The sequence below is a fragment of the Acomys russatus genome, chromosome 27 (assembly GCF_903995435.1).
Source record: "Acomys russatus chromosome 27, mAcoRus1.1, whole genome shotgun sequence".
NCBI classification, from domain to species: domain Eukaryota; kingdom Metazoa; phylum Chordata; class Mammalia; order Rodentia; family Muridae; genus Acomys; species Acomys russatus.
Genome location: NC_067163.1, coordinates 56,865,091 through 56,886,807, shown reverse-complemented (window position 1 = coordinate 56,886,807; position 21,717 = coordinate 56,865,091). Strand labels below are relative to the sequence as shown.

Below are 21,717 nucleotides of genomic sequence, written 5' to 3'. Positions count from 1 at the left end.
CTAGTCCTCCATCCCTGCCCCCCCGCCCGAGCCACCCCCAACCCTAGCTGGAACCCTAGTGATGGCTGTTTTGAGAGTTTTTTGTTGTTTATTTATTTGTTTTTTTCTTTTTGGTCTTTTGAGATAGGGTCTCTCTCTGTAGCCTTGACTGTCCTGGACTCACTTTGTAGACCTGGCTGGCCTCGAACTCACAGAGATCTGCCTGCCTCTGCCTCCCGAGTGCTGGGATTGAAGGCGTGCACCACCATGCCTGGCCACAAAGAAGAAGACTGGAGGCAGAAAGGCTTTGAACATGAGGGCAGCCTCAGTTGGCCCAGGGACCCACAGAGCCTGAGTGGTTTGCATGAGAGGCCAAGGAGAGCCTCGGCCTTTCTCTTTACATCTGCCTTGGCATACAGAGGCTACCTGGACTCTGTGGAGGGTTAACAGCCTCGGTCAGCCAGCTTCAGGGAGACTTCTGCCACAAACTACACAGTCTGAGGCTTCCTCGGCATCAGCACCGGTGACTGTAAGAGGCTGCTTCAAAGCTACTGGGTAACCAAGCCAGGGGGCCAGACTGAGGCGGAAGACTACGAAATGTGTGAGAGAGAGCGTGGGCGCGGGGATCTGCTGTGCCGCCTGTGGGGATTGGCTTCGACACTCCCTGGGAGATGCTGGGCTGGGCGGGGCACAGCAAGTACCTTACCGGAAGTGCCACCTTACTCGGAGGTGAGGTTGGGACGGCCATGTGTTCACTGCCACCACCGAGGCCACTGAGGTCAGAGAATGACCAGACTTGGGACAGCAGGGGTGAGCCTGGATGGTTCTGGGTACTGCTGACCTTACGACCCCCCACCCACCCAGGATGATGTAGCTTTGGCCACTGCAGCACGGCACCGGGATGACGGTCAGGGACAGGCCTATTGACACCATGGCATACAGCAAAGCAGACCATTCTGTGGTCACTTGCCCAATTTTTCTCCTCTCAGAGACAAGTCATGGTAACTAGGGTCCTGTCCCCTTGTTGCGTTCCTGACTGTGCTGTGACTCCCGTGGGTTGGGGCCGTGGGAGCAATGGCTCCTATGGGCAAGCTGTTCTTGACTTTAAGAAGCCAAAAGCAGCCGGGCATGGTGGCGCACGCCTTTAATCCCAGCACTCGAGAGGCAGAGGTAGGCGGATCGCTGTGAATTCGAGGCCAGCCTGGTCTACAAAGTGAGTCCAGGATGGCCAAGGCTACACAGAGAAACCCTGTCTCGAGAAACCCAAAAAAAAAAAAAAAAAAAAAAAAAGCCAAAAGCAAGACTTTCGACCCTCACTGTCCCCCAAGAAGAATGGCGCTTTTGCTGGGCGTGGTGGCGCACGCCTTTAATCCCAGCACTCGGAAGGCAGAAACAGGTGGATCGCTGTGAGTTCGAGGCCAGCCTGGTCTACAAAGTCAGTCCAGGACAGCCAAGGCTACACAGAGAAACCCTGTCTCGAAAAACCAACACTTCTAGAGCCTCAGGGAGAGGCCACTATGGAGCTGAGCATCCCTGAGAGGTGAGAGCTGAAAACAATGTACCTCAGCTGCCCTGGCATGTGCCCAGCAGTGGGAGCCCTAAAGCTAGGGCCAATGAGAGGCTGGCTGCAGGGGACAGGGGACAAATGCACCTGTCTAAGGGCAGTGCCAACTTGTCCCAGAGGGAAAGCAGGCTGTTGGCCTGACACTTCAACCCGATTCCAGCAGTGCTCAGCCTGGGATGAATCCGAGCCTTCTTGCCACGCGTGCCTGCGTGTAGTGCCAGCATCACCGTGGGGTTCTGGACTGAATGCTGTGGTCATGGCACCATTTAGCAATGCCGCTGCATGTCACTTCACCATCCAAGGCCAGCCACCCTGCCTGTTGGCATTTGCAGCCACGGGGCTCTCTGCGTCCCAGCTGACAGATTGACTGTGGGGCACGATTAACAAGGGACAGTGATGGCTGGCTAACCTTGGGATGGTTAGAAATCAGGGAACGCATTGAGATGTAACAAGAATAAATTAATTAAAAAAAAAAAAAAGAAAGAAAGAAATCAGGGAACCGTATGACCCGGGCCATCCCTCTGTTGGCCAGACAGATGGTGATGGTATCAGACTCACTGATGTTTCCCAGTCAGCCCGGCTTACCAGGTCTGCCTCCCGAGGCTGGGATGCTGAGTGCTTCGTCTACACTGGTGACCTCACTAAAGAGAGGGAGTGACTTACAGAGCCCCCCCCGGGGGGGCCCTAAATTCCATCGCTACCAAAAGGAACCTCAGAACCTGGTGCCTTTGGGTGTGAGTCCTGTCCTGTAAGGGATTTCCTGGCACAAAGCCTCAGTGTCCATTTTTTTCTGTACCCCCAAAAAATTTTACAAGAAGATGGACAAGCATCCACTCAGTGAGCAGCTGGCTGGTGGGGCCCTGAAGCCCTTGCCTGAAGCCTTGCTGGGAAACTGTAGTGACACGGGAGTCCACATTGTGTCCCTTCCAATATGACTTTCAGACCCCTCCCCATTGCCTTGAAGCCCCTCCCACAAAAAGAGGAAGCCCGTAACTCCAGGGGGTTCATGTGACCCCACATTTAGGTAGATAACATTGGAGTGTGCTGGGGAGCCCCAAATTCACACAGAGCTCAAAACCAAATGGTGGCCCTGTTGGAGCCAGTGTGGTGCTGCCTGCCGCCAGGCGGATCTCTGTAAGTTCAAGGCCAGCCTGGTCTACAGAGTGAGTTCCAGGACAACCAGGGCTACACGGGGAGACCTTGTCTGGAAAAACAAAGCACAACCAACAACAAAGCACTAAGCCATGGATGGGTGTGTGGGGCTGTGCTTGCCCACAACTCTCAGCATGTGGCCTTCTGGACACGCCCTGAGGGAGGCTGCCGCCAAGTTCCACACAGGGAGTTACTTCCCCCCTTGTGCCTGGTCTGTCCCTGTAGCTGGGCTGAGGCCAGGGGCCTCAGGCACCCCTGTCTTTCCCTGGCCTTGGCACCAGAAGCAAGAGAAGCAAGAGAAGGCAGGGTCCAGCCGGGTTCTGGGAAGCCCAGGCTGCGGCCTCTCATCCTGAGAGAGGTGGCAGGGGAGGGGAGGGCAGGTGGCTATAGAGTTGAGTGGTGACACCAATAGCTTGAGAAGAACAGGAAGGGGGCTTCCCAGGCTCCATCACATTGGTGGATAATGCAGAGATAGTTCCAGAAGGCTCAAGGAAAGTTATGCCTGAGCAAAGGTCCTGGGTCAGAGTGGTCCTCAGAACGCACAGATGCCAACGAGGGGACCTGGAGTGGGGTGAAGGGCATGAGGGAGGAGTGATCCTTGGGGGTCCCCAGATTTACCATCCCATAAATTCCCTCCTTGCCTCAGTTCCCCCCCCCCAAGTGTGTATTTCCCCCTCTGAGCTCTGGGCATAACCCCGTTAACCCCAGCCGTGCCGTCCTGTGGTATGGTCACCCAGCCCTGCAGGAGTGCCGGCCCCATGAGACACGCCACCTGTTCCAGCAGACTGAGGTGGACACAGCGTTCAGAAGTTAAGACTTCCTGTCTCCAGTGATGCCCGAAATGTACTAAAAATATCTGTGCCCCCTGCCAAGGAGGCAGCTATGACGGTGGCAGGGCTGCAGTGACGATGTTGAGGCCCAAGAGCATCCGGCAGAGCTGTTGCCATGGTGATGCTGACTCACAGGCAGAGGCAGGTAGGCATCTGGTACCCGGCTGCCCGCCTCTGCCTGGCCAGCACCCAGCATCCTGCCCAGCACCCACCCTGCTGCGTCTGGTCTGCAGGGGACCAGGGTCACCGTGGGGGCAGGGAGAAGGCACAGACCGCTCTCCAGACACTGGTCACAGCAGGAAGATGACAGATGTTGTGTGGCTTCTCACATCCTTGGCCAGAGTGGGGCCAGTAGGACACACACACACACACATACGACCATCCACCTGACCTTCCGTCAACTCATCCACCACCCACGATGTTCCCATCTGTCCTTCTGTCTGTCCACCCTTTCATTGCTGTAGTGTTGTCAGGGTGGGGGGGTCTGTGCTGGGTGATCTTGTGGCCACTCCGACCTATACCTGCCGCGGGCCAACACCCTGCCCATATTCCTCATTTCTTTGTCCCTGTCCTCCCACCGCCCACGCCCCCACACCCCTCAGGTTCCCACGGCCACAGCAGCATCCATCCACCCACTTGCAGACACATCAGCTGATTCCCACCCCAGGAATCTCCAGTTGCCCCAAGGACCTCTGGCCTTTTGGGGTGTCATTCTTGATTTCTTGGTCTGTCTTCTCCCAACTTTAGAGCGTACAGTCCTAGGACATGGCGCCTGGCAGGCTGCGGCCAAGAACTCTGGGCTACACAGTGACCGTGTCTCCAGACAAAGCAGAGTAAAACAAAGCCGGGTGTGGTGGCGCACACCTGTAGTCCCAGCACTTCGGAGGCAGAGGCAGAGGCAGAGGCAGGGGTTCTCTGTGAGTTTAAGGCCAGCCTGGTCTACGGAGCGACCCTGTCTCAACCTAGACACCCAGGGCATGAGGCCCTGAATTTGATCCCTGAATTCTGGGTCACCCCAGCTCTGGGGTTTACTGGCCTGCAAGGCCAGGCAACCCTACTTGGCAAACTGTAGAGCAGCAGGAGACCTCACCTCAGAGAAAAGCTGGGCCAGACAGGATGGCTCAGCAGCTAAAGGCGATTGCCACCAAGCCAGAAGACAGTTCAGTTCCCTGCTACCCACAGGGAGGAGGAGAGAACGGACTCCAGCACTTGAAAAAGCAAATAAGCTGGGCAGTGGTGGCGCACGCCTTTAATCCCAGCACTTGGGAGGCAAAGGCAAGCAGATCGCTGTGAGTTCAAGGCCAGCCTGGTCTACAAAGCGAGTCCAGGACAGCCAAGGCTACACAGAGAAACCCTGTCTCGAGGGGAAAAAGAAAAGAAAGAAGAGAAAAACCGAAGTGGAGGCCTCCTGCAGAATGATCCAGATTGCTCTGGGCATTGGGCACGCGCATGCGTCCACAGAGGCATTACACAGAAATAAAGCATATTAAAAAATAATAATAATAATAATAATTTACTTAGTAAATGCGAAATGTGATGAAACAAAGCCTGAGCTTGCTCAGAAGCCGGGGTCAGGGAGGCCGGTTGTCTAAACTGCACTGTCTGGGGTGACTCACCCTCCCTCGGGGAGAGGCAGGTGGGGCAGGGTGCTGCCTGACCCGACCGGGCACCTGCTGAGTGGCAGCCGAGCCAGCGCCCAGCCGGCTTGTGCCAGCCCGGGGCCTTTGCACGTGCTGCTCTGGCTGGCCGGGAGCCTGGGCCCGTGCCTGCGGGATGGAGGAGTCAGGAAAGCTCTGGGGCTGGGGCTGTGGGACAGAATGGGGCCACTGCGGGGGGACATGGGGCTGGCACCAGGAGGCTAAGAGCCTGGGACTCACTCCCGACCCGGCCCGGCCCTGCGGGGCGGGAGGGCGGCGGCGGCGGCGGCGGCGGCGGCGAGGCTGCAGGACGCGGGTATTTTTAGGCGCTGAACGAAGCCCTGAAGTATGTCCACCGCCCCTCCCGAAGATGGCGGGGTGGCTGCTTGAGAGCCTGGTTCCAGCAAAGGCGGGATGGGACGGAGGGCGTGAGTCACCGCCTGGTGGCTGCGAGCCCGCGAGGGCGGAGCCTGCAGGGCTCACGCGGGGACCACGGCCTGGTGCTGGACCCCGCCGAGGCTCAGCCTAACGGGAAACTGCCCGGGTCCCCAGCGGACCAGGACTCCGCCTGCCTGTGACGTCATCGCCTACCTGGCCCTGCCCAGGGTCATATAAAAGGACAGACCCACCTCACAAGGCAGTGCGCGCTCTCTCTCTCTCTCTCTCTCTCTCTCTCTCTCTCTCTCTCTCTCTCTCTCTCTCTCTCTCTCTCTCTCTCTCTCTCTCTCTCTCTCTCTCTCTTTGGTTCTTCGAGACAGGGTTTCTCTGTGTAGCCTTGGCCATCCTGGACTCACTTTGTAGACCAGGCTGGCCTCGAACTCACAGAGATCCACCTGCCTCTGCCTCCCGAGTGCTGGGACCACGCCCGGCTCACAGTGCTCTCTTACCTGCCTTTCTCTGGGGTACCCCCCTTCCCCCTTTCCTTCTCGCCCCATGCTCATTTAATAAGCTCATCTAATATCTGTTGCCTGGCATCTTATTATTTATTATTATTAGTTATAAAACTGACTCCATAGCACGTAAAAACTAAGGTCTGGACACATTGAGGGGTCTTACTGAGTACTTAGTCCTGACTTTATACCAGCCTGGCTGTAGGGTGATTACCATGCTGTGCACTTATTGAGCACTTGTTGCATACCAGGTTGGCCTTAGGGAGGTTGCTATACTGAGCACCTGCCATATGCCAAAATGGTCACCGTGATGGCGCCGTGCCACATGGTTACCGGGTCCTTGCTGTGCACAAGGTTCATGGTTCATCCACACCATACATGTATTTAGCAACTGCTGCCTCCCAGGCTGGTGCCAGGGGTGATGACCACCGTGCCACACCGTTGCTGGACACTAGACAAATGGCTCACCCTCAGTGTGCACTTACTGACACCTACTTCATACCTGGCCGGCCCTAGGGCGATCGGCATACTATTTATTGAGTGCTTACTGAACTGCAGGTACAGCAGAGAAACTGAGGCACAGTGAGGTTGACTTGGTCCAGGCACCTTACCAAAAGCCTCCAGGCCTGTCTGGCCACCGTTGCTAGGCTGAAAGACCTTGTTTTGCTGTGTAGTGCTGGGAAGGTAACCCCAGGCCTGCACACAGGCTGAGGGCCACACCCCTGCCCAGGGGAGGAAAATTTTTTTTTTTTTTTTTTTTTGCAAGTTTATCACTGCAAAGCCCAGCTGACTCCACACAGGCAGAGGAGCCCACAGGGATGAACTGACTAGCAGGAGCCAGGACCTCACTGTCCTAATTCTGGCCAGTTCCTGTCTGCTTGACGAAGCTGGTCAAGTTCTAGAAGGCGAGAGAGGGGAGCTTTGCCACCCAACGGCTGTGTGTACATGTGTGGTGTGTGTACGTGTGTGTGTGTGTGTGTGTGTGTGTGTGTGCATGGCGTGCGTGTTGTCATTTTTCTTGGGACAGGGTCTCACTGCGTAGACTGGGCTAGCCTGTGCTAACAGAGCTCCAGGTGTGCGCTGTTCCCCGTGGGTGGTCTCAGGGGCCTTGCACTGCCATGAGGACAGTTAGGTAGACGCCTTCACCCAGGAGTCCTCATTTCTCCATTTGAGGCCCCAGGAAGTGGACTGGAATTAGCCAGAGCTGAGCAGGCCCAGCCTGGGTCTCGGTCCCTGCCGGTGTGTGTGGCCGAGGAGGAGCCCGGGTCTGCCATGCGCAGGGAGAGCTGTTGGAAGCAGCCCCTCTCTGAAGGGTGGGCCTCCCCGAGTCTCCTCCACCCAGCACCTCTTCCTCATCTGTTTGCCCAGGGTGCAGTAACTCCCTAGGATGCTGGCCCTGTGATTCTCTCACACACCCCCAAGTTCAGTGCTCAGAGCCACCCTACAGAGCTTTGTACACGCATCTGCACACTAGGCCTCCCTGGCATGTGGGGCTCAGAGGACAACTTGTGGTAATCCGTTCTTCGGATCCTGGAAATCAAACTCCCGGCTGTTGGGCTTGGCGGAAAGCACCTCCACCCAGAGCCATCTTGCTGGCCTCTTCCCTGGCTGCCTCTTCAGCTGGCCTGCTCTGTTCTCGTCCCTATCTGTCCCTTTTGTGGCAGGCCCCCGCCCCCAAGGGCTCTGCTGTTGGCCTGGTGCCAGGCTCCCACACTTGGATGGCCCCTGTGTGCCCGCAGCCTCGCCCAGTGCCTCTTAAGCTTACTAAGGTCTGCATTCAAGGAGCCAGGAGTGGGACTGGGACAAACAGTGGGAAGGCGGCCCCTCCGCAGTCCCTGGACCTGGGACCTGGGTGAGTCACCCTGCAGCAAGGTCCCGGGGGAGGTCCGCCCACGGGAGAGCAGCTGAGATCAGGCGATGGGTGTAGACAGCAGCCCAGCAAGCCTGGCTCAGACAGAAGGATCTGGAAGGCAGCAGCCTTCGGGAACTCGGTTTGTCTTCTGGTTTCCTGTCTTCTGAGGGGCTGAGGCTGGGTTCCTGGAACTCACTGGGAAGAACACAGAAACCTCACTTGCCTCAGAAGCTTCTAGAAGCCAATGCACCTAAGCCAGGGTGCATGACCAAGGAGGCAAAGTGGCTGTTCTATGTCCTGTACTGCAGGAGTGTGTGTGGGGTGGGGGGGGGGGTCAGGCATAGGTGTGAACAGAGGGGCCCAGGGGCTGAGGGCTGTGACAAGCCCTGACCTTCAGCAAAGCAAACTGAGACAGGGGACCTGGAGGGGTCTGGAGGACAGTGTGAAGGAGCTGATGTCATTGAAACTACAGATATCCTGGCAGTGATGGTGCACCCCTTTAATCCCGGCACTCTGGGAGGCAGAGGCAGGAGGATCTCTGAGTTTCAGACCAGCCAGAACTTGTCCCAAAAACAAACAGCAAAAATGCAAATGGTAGATTGTCCATGTTTAGTGTTTTGAGCAACATTGTGATAGGACAGTCAGGGACTCACGCACTCCTCCCCCCACTGGCACACCAGGTGGCTCAGAGATCTGAAGTGTGGTCACAGGGAAGGGCAAGCCCATGCCTGGAGCTGGGGTGCCTACACCTGCCGAAGTCCTTACCCCAGGGTAGGTCTCCATGGTGGCCTGGTGCAGTGTGTCCTACGTGCTGTCAGAGGACTGACCTAGCTGTGGGAAGGGTGGCCCATCTGGGAGACTGCACCAAGACCAGGCCACAATGCCAAGGCCACCAGCAGCCTGACGCTCAGGCTCCAGCTGAGGGGACACAGAACAGCACAGACCCTCACAGCCAGCTGGCTTGAACTCTGTTTTTTGAGACAGGGCTTCTCTGTGTAGCCCTGGCTGTCCCGGCTTTGCTTTGTAGACCGAGTGCCGAGATTACAGGCGTGCCCCAGCACTCGTGCCCCAGCATTCTAAGTGTGGCATCTACTGCACTCTCACCCTGGCTAGCAGGACCAGGAGACACAGACGCACGGACAGACAGACAAACAGAAGTCTGTGGAATTGTTCCCATGAGTTGGGTTGGCAATGGCGGTGGGAGGGCTGTCCCTCCCGTGGTGCTCGCCTTTATTTTTGTAACAGGTAACAGAATAAGCCAGGGGTCAGGCTGGGGAGGGACAGGCAGGCCCGCCACGTGCTGAAGTGTGGTTCCAACATGAAGCTCAAAGAGCCTGGCAGAGCTGCCCTCCAAAGGACACACAGGGCACCAGAGGCAATTCAAAACTCTTTCAGAAACCGAGTCAGTGGCCAGGACCTCACTAGACCAGATGCTGAGTGGGGCTTCACTGGAAGGTGCCCAGAGGCCTTGCCCACCGTCCTGGGCTCTGTCCACGCTGCGGCCACTCACTGCTTGCCTGCTTGCCGCCCTGGCTTCTTTTCCGGCTGGCCTCGGCCTGCACCCGGGATGCCACCACGGCCCCGGCCACCAAACACACCTGCAGGGGTCAGAGAGGTAGGAGCTAAGACTGCAGTCTCCCAGCGCAGGGATGAGCATCTCCCTTCTGTGGCCTGTGGAGAGTCCAGGCTGTGCTGAGCCCCGGGAAAGGGCCCACACTGGTACCCCAGATCCTCACTGGCCTACAGGCCCACAGCACCATGCCCCTCATGGCGACAGTGCAGGGCAGAGAGGCGAGTGCCCGGGTGTCCCTCCCTCCTGTCGCTGAGTCCCCACCTCGGCCAGCGCCGCCCATGCCGCGGCCTTTCTGCTGCTTCTGCTGCTGTGGTCCCCCTCGCCCGCGGCCCTTGGCGGCCTCCTCCCGCACCATGTCAATGATCTCATCAGGGATGCGCAGGTACTTGATGGTGCTGCCGCGGATGTAGCACTCAGGCATCCGCCAGAACTTGTCGCCATCCTGTGGAGGGGAGGTGTCACCGCCGTCACAGTCCACCCAGCCCAGCCACGGGCCCTCCGGTGAGGCCACTCACCCGGGACGTGCAGATGACCTCCCGCAGGTTGATGTTCATCCAGTTGTCACAGCTCACCAGGTGCCCGTTGTACGTCTCCCCATTCTTCAGCTCCACCAGCTGCGGACACCCCGTAAGCCCAGCCTGAGTAGCCGGGCCCACTCGGGCCCACCCGCTCCCCCCGCCACAGTACGCAGACACACCTGGCCTCTCTCACCCTGAAACTGCAGCCTCTTGTGCAACTAAACATAACCTTTAGAGGCTGAAGTCTCACTCATATGCAAATACTGTGATGAATGGCACCGCCCAAGTTCCCCACTCAATGCACGGATAAACATAAAACTCCTCACTGGCTGGGTATGGTGGCACACCTGTGACTCCAGGTCTCTGAAGGCAAAGGCAGGAGGACAGGGAGGAAACAATGGGCAAGCCCAGTCTGGTCAACTACAGGAGGAATATTACACAACCAAGAAAGGTAGGTAACTCAAGACTGCTGACTGACACAGCATGCCACGTTCCTCACTCGGAGGAAATGCTTATAAGATGCCACGGCGGGCACAATAGGAGGGCTGGGGGGGGAATGACTCGGGACAGGTCTGCGGGAAACAAAGTCGACTTTGAGGTGCTAAGAATGCTCTGGAAGGCCAGGCATGGTAGTGCACACCTTTAATCCCAGCTCTTGGGAGGCAGAGGTGGATCAGTGTGAGTTTGAGGCAAGCCTGGTCTACAAAGCAAGTCTACGACAGCCAAGGCTACACCGAGAGACTGTGTCTCGAAAAACAAAAAAACAAAACAAAACAAAACAAAAAAGAATGCTCTGGGAGGAGACAGGTTGGGCTCTGGCTGTGTGAGCCTGCGAACACACTACATGTCAGAACAGCCTTCCTCTTGTGGTGCTGTAGATGGAACCCAGGCCCAGAGCATGCTGGGACACCTCACACTCCTGAGACAGTCTCCAGAGCTGGCTGCGCTGGCCTTGCATCGGTGGCAGGACACCTGGGATGGCGGGTGCTGGGACTCTGGGTCCAGGACCGGTCATGTGAGTCGCACTGTGCGTCACCCTGCAGTTATTTTCTAAGGCTTTCTTTGGATGCCTTGCTCCTGTTTTATTACATATGTCATTTTGTCTGTACGCAGGGAGGCTGTGAGTGGAGGGAAGGATAGCTTGAGGGAGTCAGTGCCCCCCTCCCATCATCTGTGGACCCTAGCTTTGAACTCAGGTCCTCAGGCATGGTAATAGGCACTTCTACCCCCTGAGCCATCTTGCCATCCTCCCTGCGTGACTTGCTCTTCTTAGCCCTGCGGAGGCCTGGGGTGTGGACACATGAAAGGAGGAGGCTCAGAGCCGGCTGACTTACCATGGGGTGATTCTGCGCTGTCTTCAGCAGCGACAAGGGGAGCTGGAAGGCAAACACCAGTGTGAGGAGCTTAATGCAGGGACGGCCATGGCATGGCTCCCCACAATGCCCATGCCTGTGATCGGGTCACGGTGACAGACCTCCCTGTCTGGCTGCTCTCTGAGGCAGTCTTGTCCTACAGCCCAGGCTGGCCCCAGGGGTCTGAACGTCCAGTGCTACACACCTGCCTGCTGTTTCTGCTGTGCGGCAGTCCCTGTGCTTCCAGAAGGGTCTCTGGGGCATGGCCGGGGCAGGGCCAGTGACAGAGCAGCTGGTAACAAGCACTCTGCCTTCCAGTGCCAGCACCACAAAACCCAACACAAGCCAGGAGCGCTGCGACACACCTGGGGGCTGAGGCAGAGGATTATTCTCAACTACTGTCTAAGGTCAGCCTGGGCTACGCGAGACCTGTCTCCAAAACTCCCACAGAACCCAAAACACAACTGGGCTCAGGGTACACTTCTTTAATCTCAGCATTGATGGACAGAGGCAGGTGGATTTCTGTGAGTTCCAGGCCAGCAGGGGTAACAAAACAAGGGCTGGAGAAATGGCTGGCAGTTAAGAGCACTGGCTGCTCTTACAGAGGACCTGGGCTCAATTCCCAGCACCCCCATGGCAGCTCACACCTGCCTGAAACTCTAGTTCCAGGGGATCTGACAAACTCGCACAGACACACATGCAGTCAAAACACCAATGCAACGATGCATAGGAAATAAAAATACTTAGACCAGGGCTGTCATGCCCAGCATGCTGACTTGGGTCATGAGGGGCCTGGGTGACCTGTAGCCTGTGGCCCTTCCTGACAAGGAAGGGGAGGCCTCAGTGGCAGGAAGTAAGGCTGGAGCCCACTTCCTGCAGAGGCTTCCAAGAAGGGCAGAGGGCAGGGCATGGATAGGCTTGATGAAAATGGGTGGTGGGTGACTGGCCATGGTGATCAGTGACAATAGTGTCCAGGATGACCCTAAAATAAAAAAAAAAAGAGCCGCAGCATAACAGCCTGTGACTAAGCTCCAGGGAGGCAGAGGCACAATCATCTTTGGCTACAGCGTGGGGCCAGCCTGGGCTACATGAGACGCTGTTTCAATAAAGAAACAAGGTTGGAGAGATGGCTCAGCGGTAAGAGCACGGGCTGGTTTTCTAGAGAACTTGGGTTCAATTCCCAGCACCTCCATCACAGCTCACAACTGTAACCCCAGATCCGGGAAATCCTACACCCTCACCCAGACACACAGGCAGGCAAACACCAGGCTGGGCGTGGTGGCACACACCTTTAATCCTAGCACTTGGGAGGCAGAGGCAGGCAGATCGCTGTGAGTTTGAGGCCAGCCTGGTCTACAAAGAGAGTTCAGGACAGTCAGGGCTACACAGAGAGACCCTGTCTCGAGCCCCCCCCACCCCCAAAAAAACGAACAAAAAACAAGAAAAAATGGAACAAACAGAACAGTTAAATCCTCAAATACAAGCAACAGCATGGGCTCACTGCAAAACGACAGACACACACAGCTCCCGCGGAGCTGCTGTGGCCAGCACAGGCCTGGAACTGCTGCCAGGTGGCCATGGTGAGGCCCAGCCTCCTGCTGAACTTTTGTCCCTCCCAGCCACCGCCCAGACTTTCCTTGCCCAATGTTGCTGAGCGCATCCTCCTCTGGCCTGGCCCCTAATGGCCACCCTGGGCTGCCAGCCTGGTTCCACCCACCGCAGCAGAGGCCGCTCTGTAATTATGGGGCGATTAGCACCAGTCTCCCCGGCTAGACAGGAGATCAGTGTGGGTGTGGGCTCTGCTGAGGTGGAGAGGGGCAGTAAACACTTGCTGAACACACAGGGTTGGGGACACTGGCCACCGGGGGCAACTGGCACAGGTGCATCCTGTCCAGCACCACAGGTAAGGTAAACGAGCTGTGGAGACAGGATGTCACCTCCAGCCCACAACCCTGAAAGGCTGTGGTGGCCACTGGGTGAGTGTGGAGGGGGCGACAGGAATGGAACAAGTGGGGTTCAGGGAAAGGGACTGAGTCAGTGCCGTGGCTGGGAAGGCCTGGGTTGTGGTATGAGAACCAGGCCCCCTAAAATAACAATACAAAAAATAGGTGTTTACACAGTGAAACGGGCCAGGGTGCACAGGGCAGCTGGGGCCTGGCTCTGGTGGTGGTGGGGGGGGGGGAAGGGGGCATGGGGGGGGAACGACATAGCACCACACAGCACCAGCAGGTGTCACAGCCACAGGCTCTGGGCTCCAGTCCCAGTCTCTCCCACTCAAGGAGCCAGTTTCAGGGTAGGACATTCCTTCTTGGCCACCGTCCAGACTCTCTGGAGTCCAGCGCTGGGATGAAATGGGTGGAGGACCAAGGCCTGGGGCTCTCTGAGTTCAGGAACGCTCGGCTGGGACACTCTTGTCTCGGGCTGACCAGAGACCTGAGGAGTGTCTGTGACTGCTCGGGTGGGTGTCGGGACGCCCCTGCAGGAAGGGCAGGGCTAGGGTGCACCCAGTAACAAGTGCTTCTCCCGCACGTTCGCGGCCCTGAGTTCCCGCACTACACAAACCAGGTGTTACTATGGAGTGTAGGCATGGTAAGGGTCATCCTCGGCTACATAGGGAGTCCAGAGCCAGCCTGGGCTACACGAGACAGTGCCTCCTGTCCTGTACCCAGCCGGTGTGGAGGTATATACGTATCCTCTCCATACTCTAGAGACTGCAGCATGAGAATCATGCATTTGAGGCTAGCCTGGGCTACATGACGTCCAGTTCCAGAAAACCGAACCAACAAACAGAACTGACCATCCTAGCATGAAGAACAGGGGAAGATGGGCATATCCGGCTCGGCCTACTTGGGCCAATACGCCCTCAACAATGGGCGCAACAGGGGGACCCGCCCTCCTCTACGCCACCACGTTGTCACCCAGGGCTGGGGGGGCGGGGTCTGAACCAGGAGAAAGCACTTCCTCCTCCTTCCTAGGACGTGCAGTGCATCCCTGGAGGACAAGCATCACTCTCCCGGGGCTGGATTTTCAGCAAAAGGCGCGGGCAGCTGAGGTCAGACACTAGATAAAAGTTCGGGTCGGCTAAGGAGGCCACGTGAGCCCCGAGCCCTGCCCACTTCCCGGAAACGCAGCGCTCCCATCAATGACCGGGGACAAATCCCGGAAGCGATCACAGTCCCTCTTCCGGCCGCGAAAAAAAAAACCAAAAACGTGTCCGTCCAAAGAGACAAGTCCCCAACGGCGACGGGCCGAGAGCCTGGAGAAGCCCCGGCCTCCGCCTCGGTCTCCCCCAGCTCTCGGCAGCCCGACGCCCCCGAGCGCGCGCGCCGCCGCCCCGCGGCCCTCACCATCTTCCCAGCGGAGACACTTCCGCCGCTGCTCAGCCGCTCGCGCTCCCGCCGGCGGCCCGCCGCGCGCCACGGGCCTGGAAATGACTGGCAGAGGCTCTGGCCAATCAGCGAGGGGCTCAGGGCCACTCAACCCAATCGTCGCGGTTCGGGCGGTGCCTGATGGCGCACGACGGCCGGGTGCGCCGTATTCACACCGTGGGACTGAGGGGGGCGGCCGTAAAGCGAGGCACCGGAGCGACGCAAAAGGCCCAGGCTCCCCGCGCTCCCACTCCCGGTGCGTGCTGGGAGATGGCGCCTGCGCAGACGTTCGCTCCTGGGCCTGGTCGGGCGCCACCCCGTGGGCGAAGCCGGCTACAGCAAGTGCACGGCGAGGGGCAGGGAAAGCCGCCCCGGGTGCACCTTGGCGATCGGTCTCTATTTATTTTTTTTTAAAGATTTGTTTATTTATTATGTATACAGTACACATCACATCTCATAGATGGTTGTGAGTCACCATGTGGTTGCTGGGAATTGAACTCAGGACCTTTGGAAGAACAGGCAGTGCTCTTAACCTCTGAGCCATCTCTCCAGCCCCCAGAGCTGTCTTGAGGCTGCCGTGGAGGCCAGGCTGACCTGAGCCCGCAGCAGCCCTATCCCGACTCCTTAGTGCTGCCACGCCGCACCGGCCCCTTGCTTTTCCTTTGTAACTATCATTTTCTTTTCAGACAGGATTTCCCAGTGCAGCACTAGCCGGCCTGAAACAATGTAGACCCGGCTGGCCTCGAACTCACCACGCCCAGCAGAGCTCCATGTTTTAATGTGGCCTTCTTGAGAACTCAGGTTTTTTTTACGTGTGGAGCCATCTCGCCGGCCCTTTTATTTATTTTTATTTTCTTTGGCTGCTGGGGATGGAATGGCAGCTCCACCCTGAGCTGCCCCAACTGGGGCAGTTGCGTTACCGAGCTGCTGAAAGGCCCTGGCACAGAATGTCAGTGATGAGATTGCCCCTGCGCGGATCCTCTGCCCCAGGAGACTCCCTTGGCAACACACAGGACCCGGGGCTCTGACTGATGAAGTGAGAGGCCCTGAGCTCTGGCCCCGCCCCGCTGACAAGAAAATAAAACCCAGTAAATCCTGAAGAGGAAATCTTGAACACAGTGGAGCGTGGCTGTCATCTCAGCACTGAGGGCGTAGAGGCAGAGGAGTCAGGAGTTCAAGGTCACCATCTGCAGGTCTACGGGGCTCTGTCACCAAAAAGCACAACAAAACAAAAATGTGGCGGCAGGGGACCCAGTGACCTCATGTCTTAGGTTAGGGAGTCCCTGGCACCCCAGATTCTGGCTCTGAGATGGGGACAAAGGATTTACGATGTCTCCTGTGGGGGTGAGGATCTGGGACACCCAGGGAAGGAGCACCCCACGATGGCGACCTTACACCCAAACAGTAAGACTGGCTGAATTCTAGCAAAGTTAACGTCAGCCCTCACCGGGAGCCTTGGCTAACTCAACGCTGCGCCTTGAGACCTGAGGTGCCGCGGGGAAGCTCGGCGACAAGGGACCAGGGCAAAGCTGCCTCGTGGCTACACAGGACATCTACGTCAGTGTGGCGGTAAAGCAGGGAGAAAAATCGTAGGCCACCGCTTTGTGCCTTTTCTAGACTTTTCTCCCGAGCAGGCTTCCTCGACCGGTTCCAATATTCCCTTTTCTAGTTGGAAACCTTTGCTTGGGCGCCCCGCGTGGCGCAATCGAGTCTCTTCAGCTTTGGGTTAGATAACTCCTCTATTTTCCTGGTGCCGCTCCCCTACCCCCCCCCCCACCCCTTCCTCGGCAGCCTGGATGAAATCTCAGGCCTCATCCCACCCATAAGCCACGCCCCATCGCCCACACTTTGGGAGTCTAGGCTGTCACCCCACCCCCCAGCCACGACCCCAGCCCCTCACTTGGGGTTTCCAAGCGCCTGCGTGACCTAGTGAGCTTTTCGCAAGTTTGCCTTTAGTGGGTGCCCTGGGGTCATAGCAGGTGAGTTCCAGGAAGTATGGGGCGGGGCTATGTCCAGGGTTAGATAAAGCCATCACTGCGGGTGGAGAAAGGTCCCTCTGACTGGCCAGACCTGGGTCCTGTGTGCATGATGGCCAGGGGAGAAAGCCAGCAACAGTCTTAATAAACGACCCCCCCCCACGCCTTGCTCCCCTGCGCCTACAGCTCATAGACAAGATGCCCGCAAGCGGTCGGTCCAGCAGCTAGCGCCGAGGTCGCCGAGAGTGGCTTGGGCGCTGCAGCTGCGCACTCCTGTGCCACCTCTTCCAACTGGGGACGGATGGTTCCAAACTCAGAACCACCGGCCCTGCCAGATGATGGCTCAGCAGATAAAGGAGCTAGTTCCCAAGACTGATGACCCGAGCTCAGTCCCTGACGCCCACATAGTGGACGCCCCCCTCCCCCCTCAGATAAATAAGAAAAATGTAAAAAATTTTTTACATTTAAAAGGACAACTTTTAAACTTTGTTTTGTAGTATGTTTGTGTCCTGTATGCACATGTGGGGGAGGGTACTTGTGCCCACGTGTGTCTCTTCCATCCTATTTTTTGAGGAAGAATCTGTTATCTAACCTGATGCTTGCCTTTCTGGCTAGGCTGGCCAGTGAGCTCCTGGCAGCCCACTGCCTCAGACTCCCCAGAGCTGAGCCGTGTGCGGCTGTGCCTTTTACATGGGCTTCTTGCTTACACGGCACATGCTGGCCAGTCTGGACTATACAATGTGAGGCCAGGGCTATACACACACATGCACGCACGCATGCGCACGTGCACGCGCACGCACGCACCTTACTTACAGCTGGATCTCATGGAGGCATCTCCTCCACTGTGGCCCCTTCCTCTAGGTTGACTTTAGCTTTGGTCAGGTTGACACAAGACCACCAGTGTACCTGCCAGCTCAGCACATGCGCACTGACACACACACGAGACGGGGATCAGTGAGGGGGTGGGGCTAGCAGCCACAGGTGCCCATCGGTGCAATAGCAGAGTGATAGCCACGGGTCTCGCCAAAAAGTCTGAGTCCTGCTCCAGGGGAGGACGTGTGTGCGCGGTTGGGGAGCTCCCAGACCCGGTGGGGAAGGAAAGGGAGAGAGAAAGGATGTGGTGGAAACGTGTCAGATGTGTATGAGAGTGTCGCCATAGAAGCCGTCCGGAGTGCTAATACAGCACCCAGGAAAGAGGATGCTTATTGCCATAAAGTAGGGGCTAGCCTCTGCTACAAAGCAAAACTGCCTCAACATAACCAGAGCCAAAAGTAACAAACGAAGAATTCCAACGGTGTGTGGGTGTGGGCCATACTCCTGGTATCCTTTTACCTGGTTACAGCCTTTGGGAGCAGAGGCAAGGGCATTGCTCCAAGTCCCAGGCTAGCCTGCTTTGTATAGCAAAACACTTTTAAAAACAAAGGGAGAGTGAAAAAGAAAGGAAGGATGGGGTGGATGGGTGGGTATGGCGGCCGTGTCTTTACTCCTGAACACTCTAGAGGCAGAGCCAGGTGGATCTGTGAGTTCGAGGCTAGCCTGATCTACACAGCAAGCTCTGGACCAGCCAGGGCTATGCAGTGAGAAGCTGCCTCAAAAACAAAGTAAGAAAAAAAAAAAAACAAAGTAAGAGCTGAGCCTGGTGGCACACACCTGTCATCCCAGCACTCGGGAGGCAGAGGCAGGTGGATCGCTGTGAGTTCGAGGCCAGCCTGGTCTACAGAAGGGATCCAGAACAGTTAAGGCTACACAGAGAAATCCTGGGGAGGGGGGAGGAAAATGAAAAAAAAGTGGGGGCTGCAAGATGGCTCGGTGAGTAAAGACACCTGATCTGCTGTCAAACTCGGGGAGCTGGTCTATGCCCAGAATGGAGGGGGTGAAGTTGGGGGTCCTCAGCTCTTGCCAGGGTTTGTGACACACAAAAATCTGTTATACTATGTCCTGAGCAGGCCGGGCTGAGGCCCTGGAGGTGCCGCTGCTGGCTGTACTTGTCCTCTTTCCTCAGGGTGTTCACAGAATGTTCCAGATGGCGGGTGCTGTCCGGGGTGTGGTCTGGCTCCTGGCCTCCAGGGGAGCGATTGACTGATGCCACCCAGGGTGTTGAGAGCCCCAAAGTCACTGCTTGTTCACAGGGAAGTGGGCTTAAGCCGGGAACTAGCATGTGTGGGCAATGCACTGCGCGGGGGGGGGGGGGGGGGGGTTGTGTCTGTCTCTACCGCACATGGAAGTATAGAAAACAGGTAACTGATACCTGCACTCACAAAACCCCCCAAACCTTTGCAGGGCTAGAGAGATGGCTCTGGGGTTAAGAGCACTGGCTGCTCTTCCAGAGGACCTGGGTTCGGCTCCCAGCACCCACACACTGGCTCACGATCCCCTGTACTAACCCCAGTTCTAGGGGATCCGATCGGATGCCCTGATCTGGCCTCAGGCACCTTGCCTGTGTGCACAACGTCTCCCACACATATAATCAAAGGCCCCTGCAGCATTCTCTGGAGAAGCTGGGGGTGGGGCAGGAAGATGGCTCAGCAGGTGAAAGTGAGTTCAAGCCAGATATGCAGTACACGGCTATAATCCCAGCATCCCTGAGGAGACAGCGGACTTTGCCGGAAGTTCACAGGTCAACTGGCTCAGAGAACAGCTATGGGCAAAGAACAAGAGAGGCGTGACTCGGGCTATCTATCCCCTGACCTAGCCCTGACCACGGGGAGGCCCACCTGCTATCCCAGGCTCAGGAAGATCAGTTCTAGGGCATCCTCAGCTACATAATGAGTTTGAGGCTAGCCTGGGCTACACGAGATCCTGTCTCAGTAAAACAAAACCAATAAGAAAACACACAAGCCTTCCCGTTGGCCTGCCCCACCCCCAGCCAGTGTCCCTTGGCCCATGCCCCAGGAATGTGCTGGCCTAGGCATAAGTGATTTGGTTTTCCTACTGAGGGCCAAGGCCTCCAAATGGCACACATGGCTCCGGGCCCCGCACAGGACACAGCTGATGCCTTCATCAGAGTGGGGCATTACCCAGGAGGTGTGGGGGCCCCCGGCTCCTCCCAAATGAGATGCAGGGGTACCCAGCTTTCAGAAAACCTCACCTGATGCTTCTGTGTGGTCTGAGCCTCCACTGAGTGTCACCCAGGAGGGGACACACCAGACCAACAGGCCAGACCAGGAGAGAAAGCTGAGAGAGGGGGCAAACCCCACACTGGAGATGGTAGTCTGTCCTGAGGTTAACATCAGTGGCCACTGGGTGCTAGGCTGTCACTCACCCGGACCAGCACAGGTGACAGAGCTGAGAGAACACTGCTGCTCTTCCGGGCCTGAGTTAGACTCCCAGCACCCACACAGGGGCTCACAACCAGTTGTAACTGTTTCAGGGGGATCTGTTCCCCTCTTCTGGCCCACAGGTGCCAGGCACACATGCAAGAAAAGAACAGAAAAACACTCATACAAGTAAAAAACAGGGGGAAAAAACGAATAAAAAAATCTAATTAAAAAAAAAAAAACCAGCCAGGAGTGGTGGCACACGCCTTTAATCCCAGCACTCAGGAGGCAGAGGCAGGTGGATCGCTGTGAGTTCGAGACCAGCCTGGTCTACAAAGCGAGTCCAGGACAGCCAAGACTACATAGAGAAACCCTGTCTCAAAAAACCAAAAAAAAAAAAAAAAAATTTTAATAAACAAAACAAAGCCGGGCGTGGTGGCGCACGCCTTTAATCCCAGCACTCGGGAGGCAGAGGCAGGCGGATCACTCTGAGTTCGAGGCCAGCCTGGTCTAGAAAGCAAGTCTAGCACAGCCAAGGCTACACAGAGAAACCTTGTCTCGAAAAACCAATAAATAAATAAATAAATAAAAATAAACAAAACAAAACAAAGCTGGGCATCTTGGGAGAGCCTGCCATCTCAGCCCAGAGGTGGAGAGTCAGGAGGCCCTCAGCTGCTTAGGCTCAACACTATCCTTAGCACATAAAATGCTGTCTTAATTCTACATCAGAAAAACAACAGAGTGACCATTAGAGGGGAAGACAAGGATCCCTGGGACTGCCCCATGTCCCAGGCTTCCCATGAGATCTCTCAGGTCAGTTTCCAGCACTGCCTGGCTGTCCTGGAACTCACTCTGTACACCAGGATGGCCTGGAACTCAAGAGATCCCCCTGCCTCTGACTCTCCAATGTTGGCTTAGAGGTGTGTGTCTCCATGCCTGACCCTGACTAAGCCATCTTTAAATACTGTTGATTTTATTATTGTTTTGTTATTTTATTTATAATAATGTTATTGTTATTGTTGCCGCTGCTTTGAGACAAGGTGTCAGGTGCCAGCTTGTTCCCTTTGAGCCACAGCCCAGCCTTTTCTTTTCTGTTTTTGGGCTTGTTGAAGACCAGGGCTTGGCACACAGTGCAATTCTGGGCAGCAGCCTCCTTCCCTGGTAGTCCAGGCCTGTTCCCAGGGGACTGTTGGGTGTGCCCAGGCCCCTCCTGCATCTAGGCCAACTGACTTCCCTGCATTCCTTCCTTCCCTCCCTCCTTCCTTCCCTCCCTTCCTCCTTCCTCCCTCTCTCCTTCCCTTCCCTCCCTCTCTCCTTCCCTCCCTCCTTCCCTTCCCTCCCTCTCTCCTTCCTTCCCCTCTCTCCTTCCCTCCCCTCTCTCCTTTACCCTCTCTTCCCTTCCCTCCCTCCTTCCCTTCCCTCCCTCTCTCCTTCCTTCCCCTCTCTCCTTCCCTCCCCTCTCTCCTTTACCCTCTCTTCCCTTCCCTCCCTCTCTCCTTCCCTCCCCTCTCTCCTTCCCTCCCTCCTTCCCTTCCCTCCCTCTCTCCTTCCCTCCCCTCTCTCCTTCTCTCCCCTCTCTCCTTCCCTCCCCTCTCTCCTTCCCCCTTCCTTCCCTTTCCTCCCTCTCTCCTTCTCTCCCCTCTCTCCTTCCCTCCCCTCTCTCCTTCCCTTCCTCCTTCCCTTCCCTCCCTCTCTCCTTCCCTCCCCTCTCTCCTTCCCTCCCTCTCTCTTTCCTTCCCCTCTCTCCTTCTCTCCCCTCTCTCCTTCTC

The 21,717-nt window shown here is 56.8% G+C and overlaps 1 protein-coding gene across 1 annotated transcript; it reads right to left on the bottom strand.

Annotated features, from left to right (window-relative positions):
- Window positions 1-9,351: 9,351 nt before the first annotated feature.
- On the bottom strand, window positions 9,352-14,766 carry Lsm4 (LSM4 homolog, U6 small nuclear RNA and mRNA degradation associated). Its single transcript, XM_051169554.1, has 5 exons — window positions 14,695-14,766; window positions 11,330-11,371; window positions 9,993-10,091; window positions 9,739-9,919; window positions 9,352-9,502 (listed from the first exon to the last, which is right to left on the bottom strand). The coding sequence occupies exons 1-5, from the start codon at window positions 14,695-14,697 to the stop codon at window positions 9,411-9,413; spliced, it is 417 nt and encodes a 138-aa protein (XP_051025511.1). The 5' UTR covers window positions 14,698-14,766; the 3' UTR covers window positions 9,352-9,410.
- Window positions 14,767-21,717: the final 6,951 nt, after the last annotated feature.